We start from the raw sequence: 22,616 nt of genomic DNA, 5'->3' as shown, positions 1-22,616 counted from the left end.
GCCACTTTCTGCCACTTACATTGTGTTGTTTTATACCCAGGGCCTGAGTTTTGGTGCAGTCTCCCCCCAAAAAAAGGGAGATTCAAATTCTCACAAAGTGTATATTTTGAACTCCTGTTAGTTTGTCGTATGTCAGCCAGCCACTTTCTGCCACTTAGATTGTGTTGTTATATACACTGGGCCTGAGTTTTGGTTGTCTCCCCCCAAAAAAGTGAGATTCAAATTCTCACAAAGTGGATATACTTCAGTCCTGTTAGTTTGAGGCATATCGTCCAGCCACTTACATAGTGTTGTTTTATGCACAGGGCCTGAGTTTTGGTTCAGTCTCCTAAAAATAAAGGGAGATTTAAATTCTCAAGTTTTTATACACCTTCTACTTTGTTTTACAGTTCAATATAACGGTTGTTATTTCGGTTACATTTTCCAAAAAATGAGGAAGTCAGGTGGAAGAGGCCGTGGGCGGTGTTTGCCAGCTGGTACTGATGGTGGTGGTGGTGGAGCATCTGGTGGTAGTGGCAAAAGCACAATAGCACCTAAGGCTGGAGGTGTTGAGCCAGCGTCATCGTCTGGCTACACAAGGCCTCGAAGGCTTCCTTATCTGGGAGTAGGAAAACAGCTTTAAAAGCCGGAGCAGCAGAAAAATGTTTTGGCTTTCCTTGCTGACTCAGCCTCTAGCTCTTTCGCCTCCTCTTCAGAAAGTTCCAAATATAAAAGCAGCGAGTCGTCAGTGGCTGCTCCCGGTCAGGAACAAGACGTTTCCTTGTGTCCTTCACCCAAACCAAAAGTGAAGGATGCTGCAGGCGACACTACAGGTTACTTCATGGAGCTCTTTACACATACCGTGCCTGGGTTAGAAAGGGAAATAGTTAAAAGCCCATTACAAGATGAATCGGACATGGAGTGCACTGATGCACAGCCACAGCTAGATTATTATGCTGTTCCATTGACTCAGATCACTACATTGCCCTCGCAGTGTACTGAGCCAGAATCTGACCCTGATGAATCTGACCCGTCCCGAACGCTATAGCACCTTACACGGTGACACAGAGGAAGGTGCACATGAGATCGAAGAGGAGGTGATAGATGACCCAGTTGACCCAGATGGGCAGCCACTGGGGGAAGAGGGTGCCGCTGCCAGTAGCTCTGAAGCGGAGGAGGATGATCCGCAGCAGCCATCTACATCGCAACAGCTGTCATCTCGCAGGCCCGTATCAGGCCAAAAACGTTTGTCAAAAACAAAAACAGTTGTAGGACAGCGTGGCCATCCGTTGAAAGTAGCACAGCGTGCAAAGCCTGAAAAGGTAATCCATAGTAGGAAGAGTGCAGTGTGGGAATTTTTTAACCAAGATCCGAATGTTCAGTCAAAAGTTATCTGTAAGAAATGCTGAAAGACCTTTAGCAGAGGGAAGAATCTTCAAAATTTAAATACAACATGCATGCTTAGACATTTAACCAGCATGCACTTGCAAGCCTGGACTAACTACCAAACGTCCCGTACCGTTGGTGCACCTGCTCAGAATGAAGGTAGTCAGCAACGCTACATTGCTTCCTTCACTGTAAGCCCACCGGTTAGGACACCACCAGCAGCAAATGTGGAGGTATTGTCGCAAGGCCAAAGCAGTCAGGGAATCACAAGGTCATTGGTGGGAAACACTGTATGTAGGCCAACATCAAGAATACCATCACCAACCCTCTCTCAATCTGCCATGTCCACCACCGCTAGTTCCACCATATGCACCTCTCCAGTCCAGCTCACCCTACAAGAGACTTTCGTTAGGAAAAGAAAGTACTCATCCTCTCATCCGCGTACACAGGGTTTGAATGCCCACATTGCTATACTAATCTCGTTAGAGATGATGCCCTACTGGTTGGTTGAAAGCGAAGCTTTCAAAGACCTGATAGCCTACACTGTATCACGCTACGAGCTACCCAGTCGGCACTTCTTTGCGAGAAAAGCCATCCCAGCCCTCCACCAGCATGTAAAAGACCGCATTGTCCATGCACTGAGGCAATCAGTCAGTGGAAAGGTGCACCTCACAACAGATGCATGGACCAGTAGGCATGGCCAGGGATGTTACGTGTCCATCACGGCGCACTGGGTTAATGTGGTGGATGCAGGGTCCACAGGGGACAGCCATAGTGGCACAGTTCTGCCTAGCCCATGGTCTAGGAAACAGTTGGCTGTAGGTGTTCGCCACCCCTCCTCCTCCTCCTCCTCCTCCAGAAGCGAAAGCTCGTCCACAGAGCGCAGTCGCACGACTACTCCATCCGCAGCTGCCACTGTTGCACTCGAGGTGTCCCATTATCGAACAGCTAGTGGTAAGCGTCAGCAGGCTGTGCTACAAATGAAGTGTTTGGGTGACAACAGACACACCGCAGAAGTACTGGCCGAGTACTTGCAGCAACGAACTCAGTCATGGCAGTGTACATCTTGAGGCAGGCAAGGTAGTCAGTGATAACGGAAGGAATTTTGTGGCTGCCATAGCCCTTTCAGAACTTAAACACATACCTTGCCTGGCTCACACCTTGAAACTGGTGGTGCAGTGCTTCCTCAAAAATTATCCGGGGTTATCCGACCTGCTCCTGAAGGTGCGAAGACTTTGCTCGCACATCCGCCGGTCGCCCGTACACTCCAGCCGTATGCTGAACCATCAGCGATCGCTGAATCTTCCCCAGCACCGCCTAATAATCGACGTTGCAACAAGGTGGAACTCCACACTGCACATGGTTCAGAGGCTGTGCGAACAGAGGCGTGCTGGATATAACCTTGGACAGTGTAAATCGCTACAGCATAAGCAGTTTGGGGGTTAATCTTCCCTCCCTAACTATATCCCTTCTTCTGATGAAGCTGCAACAACCTCTCTCTATGCTAAGATCAGCAGACGGCGGTCGATGTGCACGCCCCTTTATAGCCCCTGTGACGCCGCAGAAAGCAAGCCAATCACTGTCATGCCCTTCTCTAAGATGGTGGGTGTGAAGAAACCAGATTGTATCTTAATTTTCCAGACAACCATGTTTTTTCAAACCAAAAGAACTGACTTTTTATCTGTATATTGGCTTGTGAATTTAAGTGTTTGTCTGGTGGGTCAAGAAGACAGACTTGCCAACTGATATACTATCTAACATACTGTGTAAAGGTACCGTTACACTTAACAATTTACCAACGATCATGACCAGCGATATGACTTGGCCGTGATCGTTGGTAAGTCGTTGTGTGGTCGCTGGAGAGCTGTCACACAGACAGCTCTCCAGCGACCAATGATGCCGAAGTCCCCGGGTAACCAGGGTAAACATCGGGTTACTAAGCGCAGGGCCGCGCTTAGTAACCCGATATTTACCCTGGTTACCATTGTAAATGTAAAAAAAAAAACAGTACATACTCGCATTCCGGTGTCTGTCACGTCCCCCGGCGTCCACTTCCCGCACTGACTGTGAGCACCGGCCAGCCGTAAAGCAGAGCACAGCGGTGACGTCACCGCTGTGCTTTACGGCCGTCCCTCACAGTCAGTGCGGGAAGCTGACGGCGAGGGACGTGACAGACACCGGAATGTGAGTATGTACTGTTTTTTTTTTTTTACATTTTCAATGGTAACCAGGGTAAATAACGGGTTACTAAGTGCGGCCCTGCGCTTAGTAACCCGATGTTTACCCTGGTTACCAGTGAACACATCGCTGGATCGGCATCACACACGCCGATCCAGCGATGATAGCGGGTGATCAGCGACAAAAAAAAAAGGTCCTGATCATTCCCCAGCGACCAACGATCTCCCAGCAGGGGCCTGATCGTTGGTCGCTGTCACGCATAACGATTTTGTTATTGATATCGTTGCTACGTCACAAAAAGCAACGATATCGTTAAAGAAATCGTTATGTGTGACGGTACCTTAAGTCTGTAATAGTGACTGTACATTGAGTGTGTTAAGCTTTGTTTATTGATGTGTGCTTATATGCTAATAGTGCTACTTAATCCCATCACCATTGTTTACCTTATCTTGATGTTGGACTGAAGGACCCTGGGTAATTCTAAAAATAGCTTACATGCCTTGGGTAAAAAAAAAACTCAGAGGTCACATCCTTGTCATTACCTCATATCTGTGTGTGTATCACAGGTGGAATAGCGACCCTGGGAGCTCTGACATCGTGTCATACTGGAAATACGTGGAGACGCAGTGATATTTTATATGCGCCCATGTAACCAAGCAATCCCAGCCATGTTGGGATTGTTCTGTTTGCTATTGTGTGTTGTGGTTTCAATAAAGTATTGCAGCACTGTTTTACCTTAACCCTGTGTTGTCTGTGTAGTGTATTGCCCACTGGGAGATAGAGCGGGCGTTCAGTGGTATGAGCCGTGGTCCATGCAGTCTTGCTAAAGACAGCCGGGCCAGCGGACGAGAGCACCCACTGACCCCGTTTCTCCACAGTGGGGACCGAGACCTATGTCATCACGCTGCCCACACTCTGTGTGCTCCTTCATTGGATGAGAAATGGCGCTGATATCATCATACGAAACGCAACTTTGGCGCGCAGATCGCCGACCTCATGGCCAATCCCACACTAGGGTTGCGTTTCACGAAACCCGACTGTGCCAAAAGTCGGTGATTTCTGAATTTGTCCGATCCGTTTCGCTAGTCTCTACTATTTTGGCACATCAGGAGCTCTCCAAACCCAACATGACGCCCAGAGACCATTCCATCAAAGTCTGCATTCCAAAACATCACTACTTCCCTTCCGAGCCCCCATACAGTACTTTTCTCCCACATATGGGGTATCAACGTACTCAGGACAAATTGGACAACTTTTGGGGTCCAATTTCTCCAGATACCCTTGTGAAAATAAAAAATTGGGAGCTAAAAGATCATTTTTGTTGGAAAAAAAAGTGATTTTTTATTTTCACGGCTCTACATTATAAACTTTAGTGAAACATTTGGGGGTTACATTTCTTACCACACATCTAGATAAGTTCCTTTGGTGGTCTAGTTTCCAAAATGCTGTCACTTGTGGGGGGTTTCCACTGTTTAGGTGCATCAGGGGCTCTCCAAACGCGTCATGGCGTCCCATCTCAATTCCAGCTAATTTTGCATTGAAAAAGTCAAACGGCGCTCCTTCCCTTCCAAGCTTTGCCGTGTGCCTAAACAATGTTTTTTCCCCATATATTGGGTATCGGCATGCTAAGGAAAAATTGCGCCATTATTGTTTTGGTCCATTTTTTCCAGTTACCCTTGTGAAAATACAAAAAGTTAGTCTAAAGTTACATTTTAGTGAAAAAAGTTAAATGTTCATTTTTTCCTTTCACATTCCATTAATTCCTGTGAAGCACCTGAAGGGTTAATAAACTTCTTGAATTTTTTTTTGAGCACCTTGAGGGGTGCAGTTTTTAGAATGGTGTCACTTTTGGGTATTTTCTGTCATTTAGGCCCCCCAAACTCATTTCAAATGTGATGTGGTCCCTAAAATTTTGGGGTAAAAATGAGAAATCGCTGGTCAACTTTTAACCCTTATAACTTCCTAACAAAAAAAGTTTCCAAAATTGTGCTGATGTAAAGTAGACATGTGGGAAATGTTACTTATGAAATATTTTGTGTGGCATATCTGTGTGATTTAAGGGCATAAAAATTCAAAGTATGAAAATTGCAAAATTTTCAAAATTTTTGCCAAATTTCCGTTTTTACACAAACGCAAGCTATATCGAAGACATTTTACCACTAACGTGAAGTACAATATGTCACGAAAAAAACAATCTCAGAATCACCGGGATCCGTAGAAGCGTTCCAGAGTTAATATCTCATAAAGGGACAGTGGTCAGAATTGTAAAAATTGACCCGGTCATTAACGTGCAAACCACCATCAGAGGTAAAGGGGTTACATAGAGCGCCATCCTTTAGTATATAGTGTATGTTCTTGTTATATATAGCGCCATCCCTTATTATATAGTGTGTGTTCTTGTTATATATAGCACCATCCCTTAGTATGTAGTGTACTCACTTATTATGTTTTGTACCATCACAGCATTTTACAGTACAAGCAAAGTAGATGAGATTCTTGAAGTCTCCTGATTACATTGCTTATTTTTTCATTGCAGATTTGCAGCCGAGGAAAATCTGCAGAGTCAATTCTTGCAGCACTTTTGAATCGTATTTCAACTATTACAATGAATGCAGATAAATATGTGGCACCCCAGGAGTTCGGGTACCACAGTGATGCTGCCTTCCTCCAGAGGAGGGTAGTGCCATGCCTGGAGACAAGTGGGATCACTTTGGCAGGTAAATCTTACATACAACACATTCTAACTTCATGCCAGAAGGGGGAGCTCAAAACCCTGTTTTAGGAGAACTTCCCTGATATCCATCCTGGTCTGGAGGAGGAGTCAGTTCAGTTTAGAGCAGACAGTGAAGGGAGAGGAGTGATTAGGAGCTCAGGGAGACTGCGATTGGGCCTTCTGTGAGCCAGAGCACAGAAACTGGGCACCGGGAGCCCGAGATTGTGGATAACTGCAAGGTCCACAGTAGAATCGGAGGGCATAGGACTGTATGTTAATTGCCCATACCATACCTGAGGAACAGCAGCAGATAGAGCCTGGAGTCACCTTGTCAGAGACCCCCAAGAGAACAGCTCAAGCTGCCTGCCGTGCAGGTACTGACCCAGGACAGGAGAGAGAAAGGGGTACTTTGTCAGCGAACTACAGGTAGCAAGGGACCAGAAAACCAGCGCATAGTGGAAGGCTCCCATCCTGACCTGCCAAGGGAGATTACTGCTTGTTTACAGGCTGCCTGGACTCCTGGTACCTGTTGCCGGTACCCTGGACTGAGGCCTGTTACCATCAGTAAACCAGGTAAAGACTGCAACTCTGTGTCCTCTGTTATTTACCGGCAACCCACCATCCTTGCCATACATCTTGGGAGCCCTGGGGACCCCGCTTCATCTCTGGGAAGCCTCACCATCCTGCTGCAACATCACCCCAGAGGACCCCTTTAAGCAGCGTCGGTCCCCTCTGACCGAGAACCATAGGTGGCGTCACTAATAGACTATTACCAAATTCCCTTTAAAGACTTTTCCCTTTTTGAGTGCTCAGGGCCACGGACCGGGTCGCAACAACCGTGACATCCCCTTTAAGAGTGATCGGACCCGGTACCGAGTATCCCCATTGCCCTGGCGGGCGACTCAAATACACAATAATAAACAGCATTTACCCAGCAGATTTCCTGCCAACACATCAGGAACTGCAGTAGACTTTTGATCAGAACGTGTGAACAGAGCCTTAGTCCCTGTCCTGCGCCCCTCCGTTCATTATAAGTCCCTGATAGCTTTATAATGAACTGTGACTCTACCTCCTTTGCTCCCATCCCGCTCTCCCCAGTGTATCGGAAAACAAATCCCCCACTTCTCCGGATGTTCCCTGCGTTCTTCCCTTTTCTTGCTGGGTACTTTCTGAATGTCGCAGGCGCCATGCCGACATCATCGTGGTGTGCACTGCATCACTGAGAAAGCACAGGGCGGTATACGGAGAATACAGACTCTTACTTTCTCCTCTTCCAGACTGACAGCTCTGTCCTCTCAGCCCAGAATCCTCGTCTCCTCCAGGCTCATCTCCCAGAATCCTTTGTTTTCTTCTCCTCCAGGCTCTTCTGACCTCTCAACTCCCCCAGAATCTTATGTCCTCCTTTAGGGATACTGTGTGCTCGTCTTCCAGACTTCTCTTTATTTTCTTTCCTCTGTCCACCTCTTGACTCCTTGAAATTAAGGGAAAAATCATCCTACACTCATTTGTCATTGACTTCCCCAGCTACTTCTCACATCCGCAAGAATCCTCTACCCTTCTCCTCCAGACTGCTCTGTCCTCCATTCTCCTCTGTCTTCATCCTCCAGACTTATCTGTTCTCCACAAGACTATGCTGTCTTCCTCTTCCAAACTACTCTGTCCTGTCATCTCCCCAGAATCCTTGGCCTTCACCCGGATTCCTCTGTTTTCCTCAAGACTCCTCTGTCCTCTCCTTTTCCAGACTCCTCTGTCTTCATCTCCCACAGATACCTCAGTCTTCCTCCAAACTTCTCTCTCCGTCTCCTCCAGATCCTTCTGTCCTCCTCCATTGGGCACCTCTATCCTCCTTCAAACTCTGGTGTCCTCACCCTTGTCCATGTCATGCTCAGAATGCTCTATCCTGTCCATCTTTAGAGATATCTGTCCTCCTTCATACTCCTGTGTCCTCTTCCTCTTCCATACTCCTCTGTCCTCCTTCAGACCCCTCTTCCCTCACCTCCTCTGAAATCATGTCTTTCTCCAGATTCTTCTGTCCTCCTCATCCAGACCCCTCATCCTGATTACTCTACCCACCTCCACTCTACTCTGTTCAAACCCTCCTGCAGACTCCTCTGTCCACGCCCTCCTGCAGACTCCTCTGTCCACGCCCTCCTGCAGACTCCTCTGTCCACGCCCTCCTGCAGACTCCTCTGTCCATGCCCTCCTGCAGACTCCTCTGTCCTTGCCCTCCTCCAGCCACCTCTGTGCTTTTGCCCCGAGTACTCTGTCCTGTCCTTCTCCAGACATCTCTGCCTTCCTCCTCCAGACCCCTATATCATGCTCCACACTTCTCTTTTCTCCTAAAGACTCCTCTATATTTTTCCAGACTCCTGTGTCCTCAATCTCCTCTAAACTCCTCTGTACTGTCTTTACCAAAAATCCTCCATCCTATTGTCCTCCAGACCTCTCTGTCTTCCTCCTCCAAACTCCTCTATATTCTCCCAGACTCCTGTGTTCTCCCTCTCTTCCATTCTCCTCTGTCCTCACCCTCCTCCAGAGCTCTCCATCCTCACCTCTCCCAGACTCTTCTATCATCATCCACACTTCTCTGTCCTCATACTCCAGACTCCTCAATCCTCCCCCAGACCCTTCTCTAATGAATAACAAAACAAATGCTGTCCAAAAGTCAGCGTAGGGTAACCATGTAATAAATCACAGATTGCCAAAAGGCAAACAATCCCTAACTGAAGACCATAAAGTTTAACTTTTAATGATACTATTGAAGGAAAATATTAAGATTTGCACCAGTTCGTGTATCTATATGGACACTAACGTATTGCTCATTAGACTCACGTCTTTTAAAGTGCTCACTGTCCCAATGACTATATCGCATTTCATACAAGGGTATGGGATAAGGTGCGGTCGCTACATATATCCTATTATGATTCCACCCCATTAATTCACGGACCAGTGCTATTAAAATTGTTCCTAAGCTTCCCCAACATGTTTCACCAGCTAAACTGGTGTCATTAGGGAACTTAGGCTGTAGGAATTATTTGTCTTTTGGCAATCTGTGATTTCTTACCCTTTTCTAGACCCCTCTGTCCTGTCCTTCCCCAGAAAGCTCAGTCATGTCCTCCTCCAGACCCCTTTGTCCTCACCTCCCACAAAATTATCTGTTTTCCTCCAGACTCCTCTGTCCTTCTCCTCTTCCAAAGTCCTCTGTCCTCCTTCCACAGACTCCTCTGTCCTTCTCCTCTTCCAAAGTCCTCTGTCCTCCTTCCACAGACTCCTCTGTCCTCATCTCCCCCAAAATTATCTGTCTTCCTCCAAATTCCTCTCATTCTCCTCTTTTAAAGTCTTGTGTTCTACTCCTCCGGACTCCTCTATATTCCTTCAGAATTCTGCGTCTGCACTCTTCTCAAGACTCCAGTGTCCTCAGCCTCTTCCAGACCCCTCAGTCCTGTCCTAATAAATGTCCTAATAAACATAAAAATGCCTCATACTGTCCTCCTCCATACTTTTTGGTCCTCCTCCTCCAGACTCCTCTATCTTCTATCCTCCTCTAAACGTCTGTGTCTCACTCTACTCCAGACCCCTCTGTCCTGCCTCGGAATGCTCTGTATTGTCATTCTCATTACTTCTCTGTCTTCCTTTTCCAGACTCCTCTTCTTCCTTCAGACTTCTCTATCCTCCTCCTTCAGACTTTGTTGTCCTCACCCTCCTGCAGAACCCTTTTTCCTGTCCTCACCCAGAAAGGTCCCTCCTGTCCTCACCAAGAATGTTCCCTCCTGTCCTCACCCAGAAAGGTCCCTCCTGTCCTCACCCAGAATGTTCTCTCCTGTCCTCACCCAGAATGTTTCATCCTGTCCTCACCCAGAAAGGTCCATCCTGCCCTCACCCAAAATGTTCTCTCCTGTCCTCACCCAGAATGTTTCATCCTGTCCTCACCCAGAAAGTTCTCTCCTGTCCTCACCCAGGATGTTTCATCCTGTCCTCACCCAGAATGTTCTCTCCTGTCCTTACCCAGAAAGGTCCCTCCTGTCCTCACCCAGAATGTTCCATCCTGTCCTCACCCAGAAAGGTCCCTCCTGCCCTCACCCAGAATGTTCCCTCCTGTCCTCACCCAGAAAGGTCCCTCCTGTCCTCACCCAGAATGTTCCATCCTGTCCTCACCCAGAAAGGTCCCTCCTGCCCTCACCCAGAATGTTCTCTCCTGTCCTCACCCAGAATGTTTCATCCTGTCCTCACCCAGAAAGGTCCCTCCTGTCCTCACTCAGAATGTTCCCTCCTGTCCTCACTCAGAATGTTCCATCCTGTCCTCACCCAGAAAGGTCCCTCCTGCCCTCACCCAGAATGTTCTCTCCTGTCCTCACCCAGAAAGGCCCCTCCTGTCCTCACCCAGAATGTTTCATCCTGTCCTGACCCAGAATGTTTCATCCTGTGCTCACCCAGAAAGTTCTCTCCTGTCCTCACCCAGGATGTTTCATCCTGTCCTCACCCAGAATGTTCTCTCCTGTCCTCACCCAGAAAGGTCCCTCCTGTCCTCACCCAGAATGTTCCATCCTGTCCTCACCCAGAAAGGTCCCTCCTGCCCTCACCCAGAATGTTCCCTCCTGTCCTCACCCAGAAAGGTCCCTCCTGTCCTCACCCAGAATGTTCCATCCTGTCCTCACCCAGAAAGGTCCCTCCTGCCCTCACCCAGAATGTTCTCTCCTGTCCTCACCCAGAATGTTTCATCCTGTCCTCACCCAGAAAGTTCTCTCCTGTCCTCACCCAGGATGTTTCATCCTCTCCTCACCCAGAAAGGTCCCTCCTGTCCTCACTCAGAATTTTCCCTCCTGCCCTCACCCAGAATGTTCTCTCCTGTCCTCACCCAGAAAGGCCCCTCCTGTCCTCACCCAGAATGTTTCATCCTGTCCTCACCCAGAATGTTTCATCCTGTCCTCACCCAGAAAGTTCTCTCCTGTCCTCACCCAGGATGTTTCATCCTGTCCTCACCCAGAATGTTCTCTCCTGTCCTCACCCAGAAAGGTCCCTCCTGTCCTCACCCAGAATGTTCCATCCTGTCCTCACCCAGAAAGGTCCCTCCTGCCCTCACCCAGAATGTTCCCTCCTGTCCTCACCCAGAAAGGTCACTCCTGTCCTCACCCAGAATGTTCCATCCTGTCCTCACCCAGAAAGGTCCCTCCTGCCCTCACCCAGAATGTTCTCTCCTGTCCTCACCCAGAATGTTTCATCCTGTCCTCACCCAGAAAGTTCTCTCCTGTCCTCACCCAGGATGTTTCATCCTCTCCTCACCCAGAAAGGTCCCTCCTGTCTTCACTCAGAATGTTCCCTCCTGTCCTCACTCAGAATGTTCCATCCTGTCCTCACCCAGAAAGGTCCCTCCTGCCCTCACCCAGAATGTTCTCTCCTGTCCTCACCCAGAAAGGCCCCTCCTGTCCTCACCCAGAATGTTCCCTCCTGTCCTCACCCAGAATGTTCCCTCCTGTCCTCACCCAGAATGTTCCCTCCTGTCCTCACCCAGAATGTTCCCTCCTGTCCTCACCCAGAATGTTCCCTCCTGTCCTCACCCAGAATGTTTCATCCTGTCCTCACCCAGAAAGGTCCCTCCTGTCCTCACCCAGAATGTTCCCTCCTGTCCTCACTCAGAATGTTCCCTCCTGTCCTCACCCAGAAAGGTCCCTCCTGCCCTCACTCAGAATGTTCCCTCCTGTCCTCACTCAGAATGTTCTCTTCTGTCCTCACCCAGAATGTTCTCTCCTGTCCTCACCCAGAAAGGTCCCTCCTGTTCTCACCCAGAATGTTCTCTCTTGTCCTCACCCAGAAAGGTCCCTCCTGTCCTCACCCAGAATGTTCTCTCCTGTCCTCACCCAGAAAGGTCCCTCCTGCCCTCACCCAGAATGTTCTCTCCTGTCCTCACCCAGAAAGGTCCCTCCTGCCCTCACCCAGAATGTTCCCTCCTGTCCTCACCCAGAATGTTCCCTCCTGTCCTCACTTTCACGATATTGTATGAAATATCATATAAGTAAAGGTACCGTTACCCTAAACGACTTACCAACGATCACGACCAGCGATACGACCTGGCCGTGATCGTTGGTAAGTCGTTGTGTGGTCGCTAGGAAGCTGTCACACAGACAGCTCTCAACGATCCGGGGAACAACTTCGGCATCGTTGAAACTGTCTTCAACGATGCCGAAGTCCCCGGGTAACCAGGGTAAACATTGGGTTACTAAGTGCATGGCCACGCTTAGTAACCCGATATTTACCCTGGTTACCATTGTAAAAGTAAAAAAAAAAAAACACCACATACTTACATTCATGTCACGTCCCCCGCCGTCCACAGGGTTAAAACTGCTTTCGGCAGGAGCGCTACTAATGCACGCGCTGCTGCCGAGAGCTTTCCCTGCACTGTGTCAGCGCCGGCCGGCCGTAAAGCAAAGCACAGCGGTGACGTCACCGCATCCCTGATGACAGCACCCTCGGAAGGAAGGCGCCATCATCAGAACATGTACATCCTGACTGCACAAATTTACCATATGGAATGGCTTTTAATGTATGGTGAGGGTGGCAACTAGATGCCTGTAAGCTATGTCCTTCCTAGAGATGCATGGCCCCTGCCAGTATTGGGGTCTTCCAATAGATAAATATCCAAAAATGGGATATGTAGATCTGGAGAAGAGTGAGTGAAACTTAAATTTCAGTTATTAGTATTAAGATGAGCGAGGAAGTCCGGCATGACTGCTATGCGGCCCGAACATACAAAAAGAAGATCGTCCACATAGCGGCCGTACCAGACCACGTCATCCATATCTGGATTGACCATAATAAAAATGCACTTCTAACACATGGTCGTGTAAGATCACGTCATTTCTTCTGTGGTTTTGCTGTGTTTCACCAGCAGGATTCGGCACCCACTGGTTCCAGTTCCATCAGCTTTCTTACTACAAGTGTGACAAGCTCTTACTTTTGCCTTCTATCTAGATTCCTCTGTCCTCCTCCAGACTCCTCTATCCTCCTGCAGACTGCTGTGTCTTCACTCTCCACCAAACTCCTCTGTCTTGCCCTCACTCAGAATAACCCACCCTGTCCTCCTCCTGACTCTTCTGTCCTAAAAGTTCCAGACTCTGGGGTCCTCGCCCTCCTCCAGACCACTCTGTCCTGTCCTTCCCCAGAATGCTCCATGCTATCCTCCTCTGGTTTCTCAACCAGGCCCCTTAGTTTCTCCTCCAGAGCCACCTGGCTACTTATTTCTTCCTGTCCAATTCTTTAATCCCTCACCATCAGGCATCAGGCCAGGAGAACCGGGCGCTTTCCTGGAACCATCCTGATTTTGGGGTGAGTGTCATTAAAGAGGTGCCGAATTCTGTATCCTAAATGTATTAGGTCTATGTTGATGCCAATAAATACAACTTTCCACCAGGGATGACCTGTGACCTGGAGGACACAGTTTAGGATGCGAAGAATGACACCAGAGATCTCCAGAATTCTGTATAGAAAGTGGTATTTATACTCATTCCCATAATGAAGGGACAAAGGTCGAGGAGCAGAATCTTTACATCTTGTATCAGACAATAAGTTAATGATTTTATCCTGGATGATGGACAACACCTGATCAGGGACAGTGACACGTCTCTGGCAGTATAAGGCATCTCCTTGTGGTCATGGTGCGAAGAGTACAAACACAATCAGCGAGTACAGGCCTTCTCCCTTAAAATAACGGGATCCCCAGTAAGTATTACCCCTGAGTTTTACCTGTCTTCCACTATTTTACATTAATTGCTAGTTCTTATAGGTAACATGGTGACAGAACATCACCTACTTGCACTTTTATTGACCTATGGAAGATGTTTTGTCACTTTCGAGAACAGGCCGGCTCCCGGGTTTACTGGGGGTATCTATATTTTGAGGGGGATGCTCTTTGATTTCAAGTATTTGATCATTTGATGGACATAGTCTTTAATTTTCCTCATCTGGTTTATCATCCTCTTCTCCTTGCATCTCCACTGCTTCTACCTCAGTGGGGACCTCCTCCACCACATCCTCATCATTGACCACATCAGTGTCCTCCTGACTGCTTATGACCTCTGCAGATTGAGGGGTCAGGTCATTGGTTGGGTCTGGGTGTATGTTGTGGACCCCTGCTGGTTCCTGATTCAGTTCTGGTTTCTCAGAGCCCTCCTCAATAGAGAGGTCGCTGTCCTCAGGACCACGCACCTCCTCAGCCGGAACCCCCATAGGAGGTGGAATCACAACATGAGCAGAATCCTGGCTCTCCCCCTGTTTATAGCTGACAGAATTCAGCAGTTCTTGGGCACTGAGGAGTCCGTCCAGGTCCACATCTTGTTTGTCCAACACATCATCGACCACAGAAATAACCTAAGGAAGGAACAAGAACTTATTTGACTCAGTGCAAGTAATTAACCCGCCCTGCACTTAGTCATTACTAGAGTCGTTACTTGACAAGGCTCTGTTTCCTAAAAAGGGCTAGGAAAGCATCTTCAAATATCGTGTTAGGAAAGCTCTGGACCCGGATTAGCAAGGAAGGAGACGGGCCAATTCAAATATGACATGGATGGACCATCAATCTGATTAAGAACTGTGAGATGTCACGATTCTCCCTGGGTCAGTATGATCAGCATACTTTGTAGGGGATGTGAGGGCAATACTGTGTGGGGGTCTGTAAGGTCAATGACATTGTAGGAGGCTGTGGGATCATCATACTGTCTTGGGGGGGCTGTGAGAGCATCATACTGTGTGGGGTACTAGAGCGTAATCACATTGTATGAGGCTGTGGGGTACATCATACTGTGTGGGGCTGTGGAGTCCATCATTCTGTTTTGCGGCTGTTAGGTAATCATACTGTGTGCTGAGCCTGTAGGAGCATCATACTGTCTGAAGGCTGTGGGATTCATCATACTGTGTGGGGGCTGACAAGACATACTGTGGAGGGCTGCGCGGTCCATCATACTGTGTTTTGATGGCGGCATCATTCTGTGTGAGGATTGTGGGGGTATCATACTGTGTGGAAAGCTGTAACATCATACAGTGGGGGCTATGGAGTTCATCATAATGTGTGGTGGCTGTGGGAATATCATACATTGTAGGGGCTGGGAGACATCATCGTGTGTGGAACCTATAGGAACATAATACCATGTGGGGTCAGTGGAACTATCACTCAGTGTGGGGTCAATGTCAATGTACTGAGTGGAGGCTGGAGGGACATCATACTGTATGGGGGTCAGTTGAATTATCATACTGGGTGGGGCTGCGCGGTCCATCATACTGCGTGGAAGTTATAGTAACATAATACTGTGTGGAGTCAATGGAAATATCATTCTGTGTGGGGGGCTTTGGAGTCTAGGTCATTATACTGTATGCAGCTATATGGTCCATCAAACTGTGTGGAAGCTGTAGGGACAAGGGACATGAGTACTGTGTAGGGGATGTGGGGGAAAGACATCATACTGTGAGGGGAGCTGTGAGTAAATCCTACTGTATGAGAAGCTGGGGGGAGGCATCATACTGTGTGTGGGAGCTGTGGGACCATTATACTGTGTGGTGGCTGTGGGTTCATCATATTCTTTGTGGGAGGTGCGGGGGCATCATAGTGTCTGTGGGTGCATCATACTGTGTAGTGACTGTAGGGACATCATACTGAGGGTGGCTGTGGGAGCATCAAACTATGTGGGGGTGAGGGATTGTGGGGACTATCATAGTGTGTGTGGAGCTGTGGGACATCATACTGTGTGTGGTAGCTGAGGGGGCCATCACACTGGGCTGGGATGCTTTGGGACCACCATATTGTATATGGGTTGTGAGGACCATCACACTGTATGGGGGGCTGTGGGGACATCATATTGTATGGAGAAAACTTTGGGGGCTTCACACTCTGTGGGGAGAACTGTAGGAGCTTTATACTGTGTTGGGAGTATCTGTGGTATGTCATACTGTGTGAGGAGGAACTGCAGGGGCCTTCATACTGTGTGAGGAGGAATTGCAGGGGCCTTCATACTGTGTGAGGAGGAACTGTAGGGGCCATCATACTGTGTGAGGAGGAACTGCAGGGGCCATCATACTGTGTAAGGAGGAACTGCAGGGGCCATCATACTGTGTGAAGAGGAACTGCAGGGGCCATCATACTGTGTGAGGAGGAACTGCAGGGGCCATCATACTGTGTGAGGAGGAACTGCAGGGGCCATCATACTGTGTGAGGAGGAACTGCAGGGGCCATCAAACTGTGTGAGGAGGAACTGTAGGGGCCATCATACTGTGTGAGGAGGACCTGTAGGGGCCATCATACTGTGTGAGGAGGAACTGTAGGGGCCATCATACTGCGTGAGGAGGAACTGCAGGGGCCATCATACTGTGTAAGGAGGAACTGCAGGGGCCATCATACTGTGTGAAGAGGAACTGTAGGGGCCATCATACTGTGTGAGGAGGAGCTGTAGGGGCCATCATATTGTGTGAGGAGGAACTGCAGGGGCCATCATACTGTGTGAGGAGGAACTGCAGGGGCCATCATACTGTGTGAGGAGGAACTGCAGGGGCCATCATACTGTGTGAGGATGAACTGCAGGGGCCATCATACTGTGTGAGGAGGAACTGCAGGGGCCATCATACTGTGTGAGGAGGACCTGTAGGGGCCATCATACTGTGTGAGGAGGACCTGTAGGGGCCATCATACTGCGTGAGGAGGAACTGCAGGGGCCATCATACTGTGTAAGGAGGAACTGCAGGGGCCATCATACTGTGTGAAGAGGAACTGTAGGGGCCATCATACTGTGTGAGGAGGAGCTGTAGGGGCCATCATACTGTGTGAGGAGGAATTGCAGGGGCCTTCATACTGTGTGAGGAGGAACTGTAGGGGCCATCATAATGTGTGAGGAGGAACTGCAGGGGCCATCATACTGTGTGAGGAGGAACTGCAGGGGCCATCAAACTGTGTGAGGAGGAACTGTAGGGGCCATCATACTGTGTGAGGAGGACCTGTAGGGGCCATCATACTGTGTGAGGAGGAACTGTAGGGGCCATCATACTGCGTGAGGAGGAACTGCAGGGGCCATCATACTGTGTAAGGAGGAACTGCAGGGGCCATCATACTGTGTGAAGAGGAACTGTAGGGGCCATCATACTGTGTGAGGAGGAGCTGTAGGGGCCATCATATTGTGTGAGGAGGAACTGCAGGGGCCATCATACTGTGTGAGGAGGAACTGCAGGGGCCATCATACTGTGTGAGGATGAACTGCAGGGGCCATCATACTGTGTGAGGATGAACTGCAGGGGCCATCATACTGTGTGAGGAGGAACTGCAGGGGCCATCATACTGTGTGAGGAGGACCTGTAGGGGCCATCATACTGTGTGAGCAGGACCTGTAGGGGCCATCATACTGTGTAAGGAGGAACTGCAGGGGCCATCATACTGTGTGAAGAGGAACTGTAGGGGCCATCATACTGTGTGAGGAGGAGCTGTAGGGGCCATCATACTGTGTGAGGAGGAACTGTAGGGGCCATCATACTGTGTAAGGAGGAACTGCAGGGGCCATCATACTGTGTGAGGAGGAACTGCAGGGGCCATCATACTGTGTGAGGAGGAACTGCAGGGGCCATCATACTGTGTGAGGAGGAACTGCAGGGGCCATCATACTGTGTGAGGAGGAACTGCAGGGGCCATCATACTGTGTGAGGAGGAACTGCAGGGGCCATCATACTGTGTGAGGAACTGCAGGGGCCATCATACTGTGTGAGGAGGACCTGTAGGGGCCATCATACTGTGTGAGGAGGACCTGTAGGGGCCATCACACTGCGTGAGGAGGAACTGCAGGGGCCATCATACTGTGTAAGGAGGAACTGCAGGGGCCATCATACTGTGTGAAGAGGAACTGTAGGGGCCATCATACTGTGTGAGGAGGAACTGCAGGGGCCTTCATACTGTGTGAGGAGGAACTGCAGGGGCCATCATACTTTGTGAGGAGGAACTGTAGGGGCCATCATACTGTGTGAGGAGGAACTGCAGGGGCCATCATACTGTGTGAGGACGAACTGCAGGGGCCATCAAACTGTGTGAGAAGGAACTGTAGGGGCCATCATACTGTGTGAGGAGGACCTGTAGGGGCCATCATACTGTGTGAGGAGGAACTGTAGGGGCCATCATACTGCGTGAGGAGGAACTGCAGGGGCCATCATACTGTGTAAGGAGGAACTGCAGGGGCCATCATACTGTGTGAAGAGGAACTGTAGGGGCCATCATACTGTGTGAGGAGGAGCTGTAGGGGCCATCATATTGTGTGAGGAGGAACTGCAGGGCCCATCATACTGTGTGAGGAGGAACTGCAGGGGCCATCATACTGTGTGAGGAGGAACTGCAGGGGCCATCATACTGTGTGAGGATGAACTGCAGGGGCCATCATACTGTGTGAGGAGGAACTGCAGGGGCCATCATACTGTGTGAGGAGGACCTGTAGGGGCCATCATACTGTGTGAGGAGGACCTGTAGGGGCCATCATACTGCGTGAGGAGGAACTGCAGGGGCCATCATACTGTGTAAGGAGGAACTGCAGGGTCCATCATACTGTGTGAAGAGGAACTGTAGGGGCCATCATACTGTGTGAGGAGGAGCTGTAGGGGCCATCATACTGTGTGAGGAGGAACTGTAGGGGCCATCATACTGTGTGAGGAGGAACTGCAGGGGCCATCATACTGTGTGAGGAGGAACTGCAGGGGCCATCATACTGTGTGAGGAGGAACTGCAGGGGCCATCATACTGTGTGAGGAGGACCTGTAGGGGCCATCATACTGCGTGAGGAGGACCTGTAGGGGCCATCATACTGCGTGAGGAGGAACTGCAGGGGCCATCATACTGTGTAAGGAGGAACTGCAGGGGCCATCATACTTTGTGAGGAGGAACTGCAGGGGCCATCATACTGTGTGAGGAGGAACTGCAGGGTCCATCATACTGTGTGAGGAGGAACTGTAGGGGCCATCATACTGTGTGAGGAGGAACTGTAGGGGCCATCATACTGTGTGAGGAGGAACTGTAGGGGCCATCATACTGTGTGAGGAGGAACTGTAGGGGCCATCATACTGTGTGAGGAGGAACTGCAGGGGCCATCATACTGTGTGAGGAGGAACTGTAGGGGCCATCATACTGTGTGAGGAGGAACTGCAGGGGCCATCATATGATGTAGGGGTTTATTGGAGTATCATGCTGTGTGGGGCAAACTGATCAAGAGGGCATCACACTGTGGGGGCTTGCTATGGGGTTGGCATGTGTGTGTAGGATGCATTTTGAGGAACATTTTGTGGGAGATTTCACTGTTGAGTATTAGGATAAGTCTTTTTTTCACCGTTTATTTTCCGCAATAAAACCTGATCTCTTGGCACGAAAGAAGCTGCAGAAAAAAGCCGGGTTTTTTGTTGCGTTTTTTGCTGCGGTTTTGGCATGCTAGATTTGTCTCTTGTGCATGCTAATGAAGTTTAGTGTTGAAGAAAAAAAGTTCTATTCTATAGTATCAGGTTTTGGCAAAAAAAAAACGCAGCTAAACCTGATATCTGCATTTTTAGTGCGGTTTTTCAGAGTTTTTTCAGCACCAATTTATATCAGTGGGTGAAAAATGCTGAAAAAACACTGAATGAAGTGACATGCTCCAATGTGTAAAAAACCATGCAAAGCACAAAATCCCGATGACAAAACCCAATATGTGTGCAGGTCCTGTAAAACGCAGCTAAAAATTTGCATAAAAAATGCCTAGTGTGAACTTAGCCGTATACTGTTTTTGGGGGTCATTTTTGAGGCCATTATTGTATGGAGGCTATAAAAAGGTATCGTAGAGAACACTAAGAGGTCTCAGCATTTCTGTGTACATGCCAGAATACAGATCTCTCTTCTTGGGTTGAAAGTTGTGAGAAATGCTGTTATTTTACTGTGCCTGCGTGCCCGGCCACCACTGACTCCACAAATTTTTTTTTGTTTTGTTGAGGAGGCTAAATGGGGCTCCATGATTACTGTGTACACCCCTGACAACTGACAATCTTCCCAGCAGAAGACATCCCAACCAATTCATCTGAAAGTCAGACTGTTCAATGCTCTGAAAAAAATAATACAAGAGCTACAGCTCAGACTCTAAAGGCCTTCGTTCATATGTTAAGTGTTCAAGTTCATGGCAATGCAATTAGAAAAAGACCAAACAAGTCCAACGAGATCCCGCGGGTGCACGCAGGCGCAGTAAACAAGACATCAAGTGATGTCAGTTGTCGGGCAGCGCGAACTGCGCATGCCCATGGCAGAATCTTACCACGCAGGCACCTGGACAACTGAATAACGCCGAGGAGGCGGCACCCTTCTCTCGCAGAGTGACGGCAGGGAGGCGTTTGGATGAGGGGGGAAAGACCTGCCTCCCTGGACCAAATTCAAAAGCGATTATTTCTGCAGTGCAATGAATAATAACTAAAAGAGCCACCTTGTCAGAATGCAGCATTAGTTCTGCACAATGAGGCTCTTCTAGTTACAAACGCCTGGGGGGGTGACAGGTTCCCTTTAAAAGCTCCTACAAGCTGCCAATTCATGGGGTGTACTTAATTATCACACTGTGCTCCTGCATTTTGGCCTAGGTGTTGGTAGATTATTAATTACCTGGTGTAATCTATCACGTGTTGTTCTTCACTGAGGTTGTATTGACCTAATTTCAAAATCTAAAGCATGTTTTATTATTATGCACTGATAGGTGAAACCATGGAGTTCAGGGGGTGTACTCAAGTTTTTCTCATACCCAACTTCTATATAGTGGAAACATTTACCGACTCTTCAGTTGCTTTCTCCTGCATACCCTTTGTCAAAACCCCGTATATCATCTGCATGAGCTCCAGACCATCCAGAAGACCACTCTTGTCATAGTCATGGAGCACGAAGAGATGTAAGATGGCTGAAAAAAGAAGAAAAGGACAACGATCAGGGACTACAACCAAACCAAGGATCATATCGACAGACACCTGGACATCATAGGAGAACAACGATCAGGGACTACAACCAAACCAAGTACCATATCAACAGACAACTGGACAACATAGGACAACGATCAGGGACTACAAACAAACCAAGGACCATATCAACAGACACCTGGACAACATAGGAGAACAACGATCAGGGACTACAACCAGACCAAGGATTATATCAGACACCTGAACAACAGAGGAGGACAACTATCAGGGATACAACCAAACCAAGGACCATATCTACAGACACCTGAACAACATAGGAGAACAACGATCAGGGACTACAACCTGACCAAGGATCATATCGACAGACACCTGGACAACATAGGAGAACAACGATCAGGGACTACAACCTGACCAAGGATCATATCGACAGACACCTGGACAACATAGGAGAACAACGATCAGGGACTACAACCAAACCAAGGATCATATCGACAGACACCTGAACAACATAGGAGGACAACGATCAGGGACTACCACCAGACCAAGTATCATATCGACAGACACCTGGACATCATAGGAGAACAACGATCAGGGACTACAACCTGACCAAGGATCATATCGACAGACACCTGAACAACATAGGAGAACATCAATCAGGGACTACAACCAGACCAATGATCATATCGACAGACACCTGGACAACATAGGAGGACAACGATCAGGGACTACAACCAGACCAAGTATCATATCGACAGACACCTGAACAACATAGGAGAGCAACGATCAGGGACTACAACCAAACCAAGGACCATATCAACAGACAACTGGACAACATAGGACAACGATCAGGGACTACAACCAAACCAAAGATCATATCGACAGACACCTGAACAACATAGGAGGACAACGATCAGGGACTACAACCAGACCAAGGATCATATCAACAGACACCTGAACAACATAGGAGACGCCGTATATCAGGAGAGCGAAGGATGAGGACAATATCAGGGACTCTAGTAATGGAGGAGACCCCATATATCAGGCAAGCGGAGGATGAGGACAATATCAGGGACTCTGGTAATGGGGTGTATATCATCTCATGATGGATATGATGGAGATCCCCCGTATTCTCACCTGTCTCTCGGCTCATATTTGCGTCATTTTTTCCCACGGGATCTTTCTCCTGTAGATATCTGTGCAAAATGCTGAGAAGAGAAAATATACATAGTATATGAAAAGTCTGCACACCCCTGTAATGCTGGGACTTTGTCATGTGAAAGATCACATCAAGAAGAATCATTTCAGGATTTTTTACCCTTCAATGTCACCCAAAATCTGAACAAATCCACTGAGAAACAAACAGAAATAATTGTGAGGGGAAGTAAAAATAACAAAATGGCAATAATGTGGTTGCATAAGTGCGATATGGAGCGCCCCCAGA

At 48.6% G+C, this 22,616-nt stretch overlaps 1 protein-coding gene across 5 annotated transcripts in view; it reads right to left on the bottom strand.

Annotated features, from left to right (window-relative positions):
- Nucleotides 1–13,725: 13,725 nt before the first annotated feature.
- Nucleotides 13,726–22,616, bottom strand: part of CGREF1 (cell growth regulator with EF-hand domain 1) — a 29,038-nt gene continuing 20,147 nt past the window's right edge. For all 5 annotated transcript variants that reach the window (XM_069728649.1, XM_069728651.1, XM_069728653.1 and 2 more), the window contains 3 exons: nt 22,310–22,380; nt 21,035–21,159; nt 13,726–14,617 (listed from right to left, as the gene is read on the bottom strand). In XM_069728649.1, coding sequence (XP_069584750.1) covers nt 14,198–14,617; nt 21,035–21,159; nt 22,310–22,380 — 616 coding nt within the window. In that variant the 3' untranslated portion in view covers nt 13,726–14,197. The remainder of the gene's footprint in view (nt 14,618–21,034; nt 21,160–22,309; nt 22,381–22,616) is intronic.

Source organism: Ranitomeya imitator, chromosome 5 (assembly GCF_032444005.1).
Source record: "Ranitomeya imitator isolate aRanImi1 chromosome 5, aRanImi1.pri, whole genome shotgun sequence".
In the NCBI taxonomy this organism is placed as follows: Eukaryota; Metazoa; Chordata; class Amphibia; order Anura; family Dendrobatidae; genus Ranitomeya; species Ranitomeya imitator.
The sequence above is the reverse complement of the archived record's forward strand: the minus strand, read 5'-3'. Positions and strand labels throughout refer to the sequence as shown.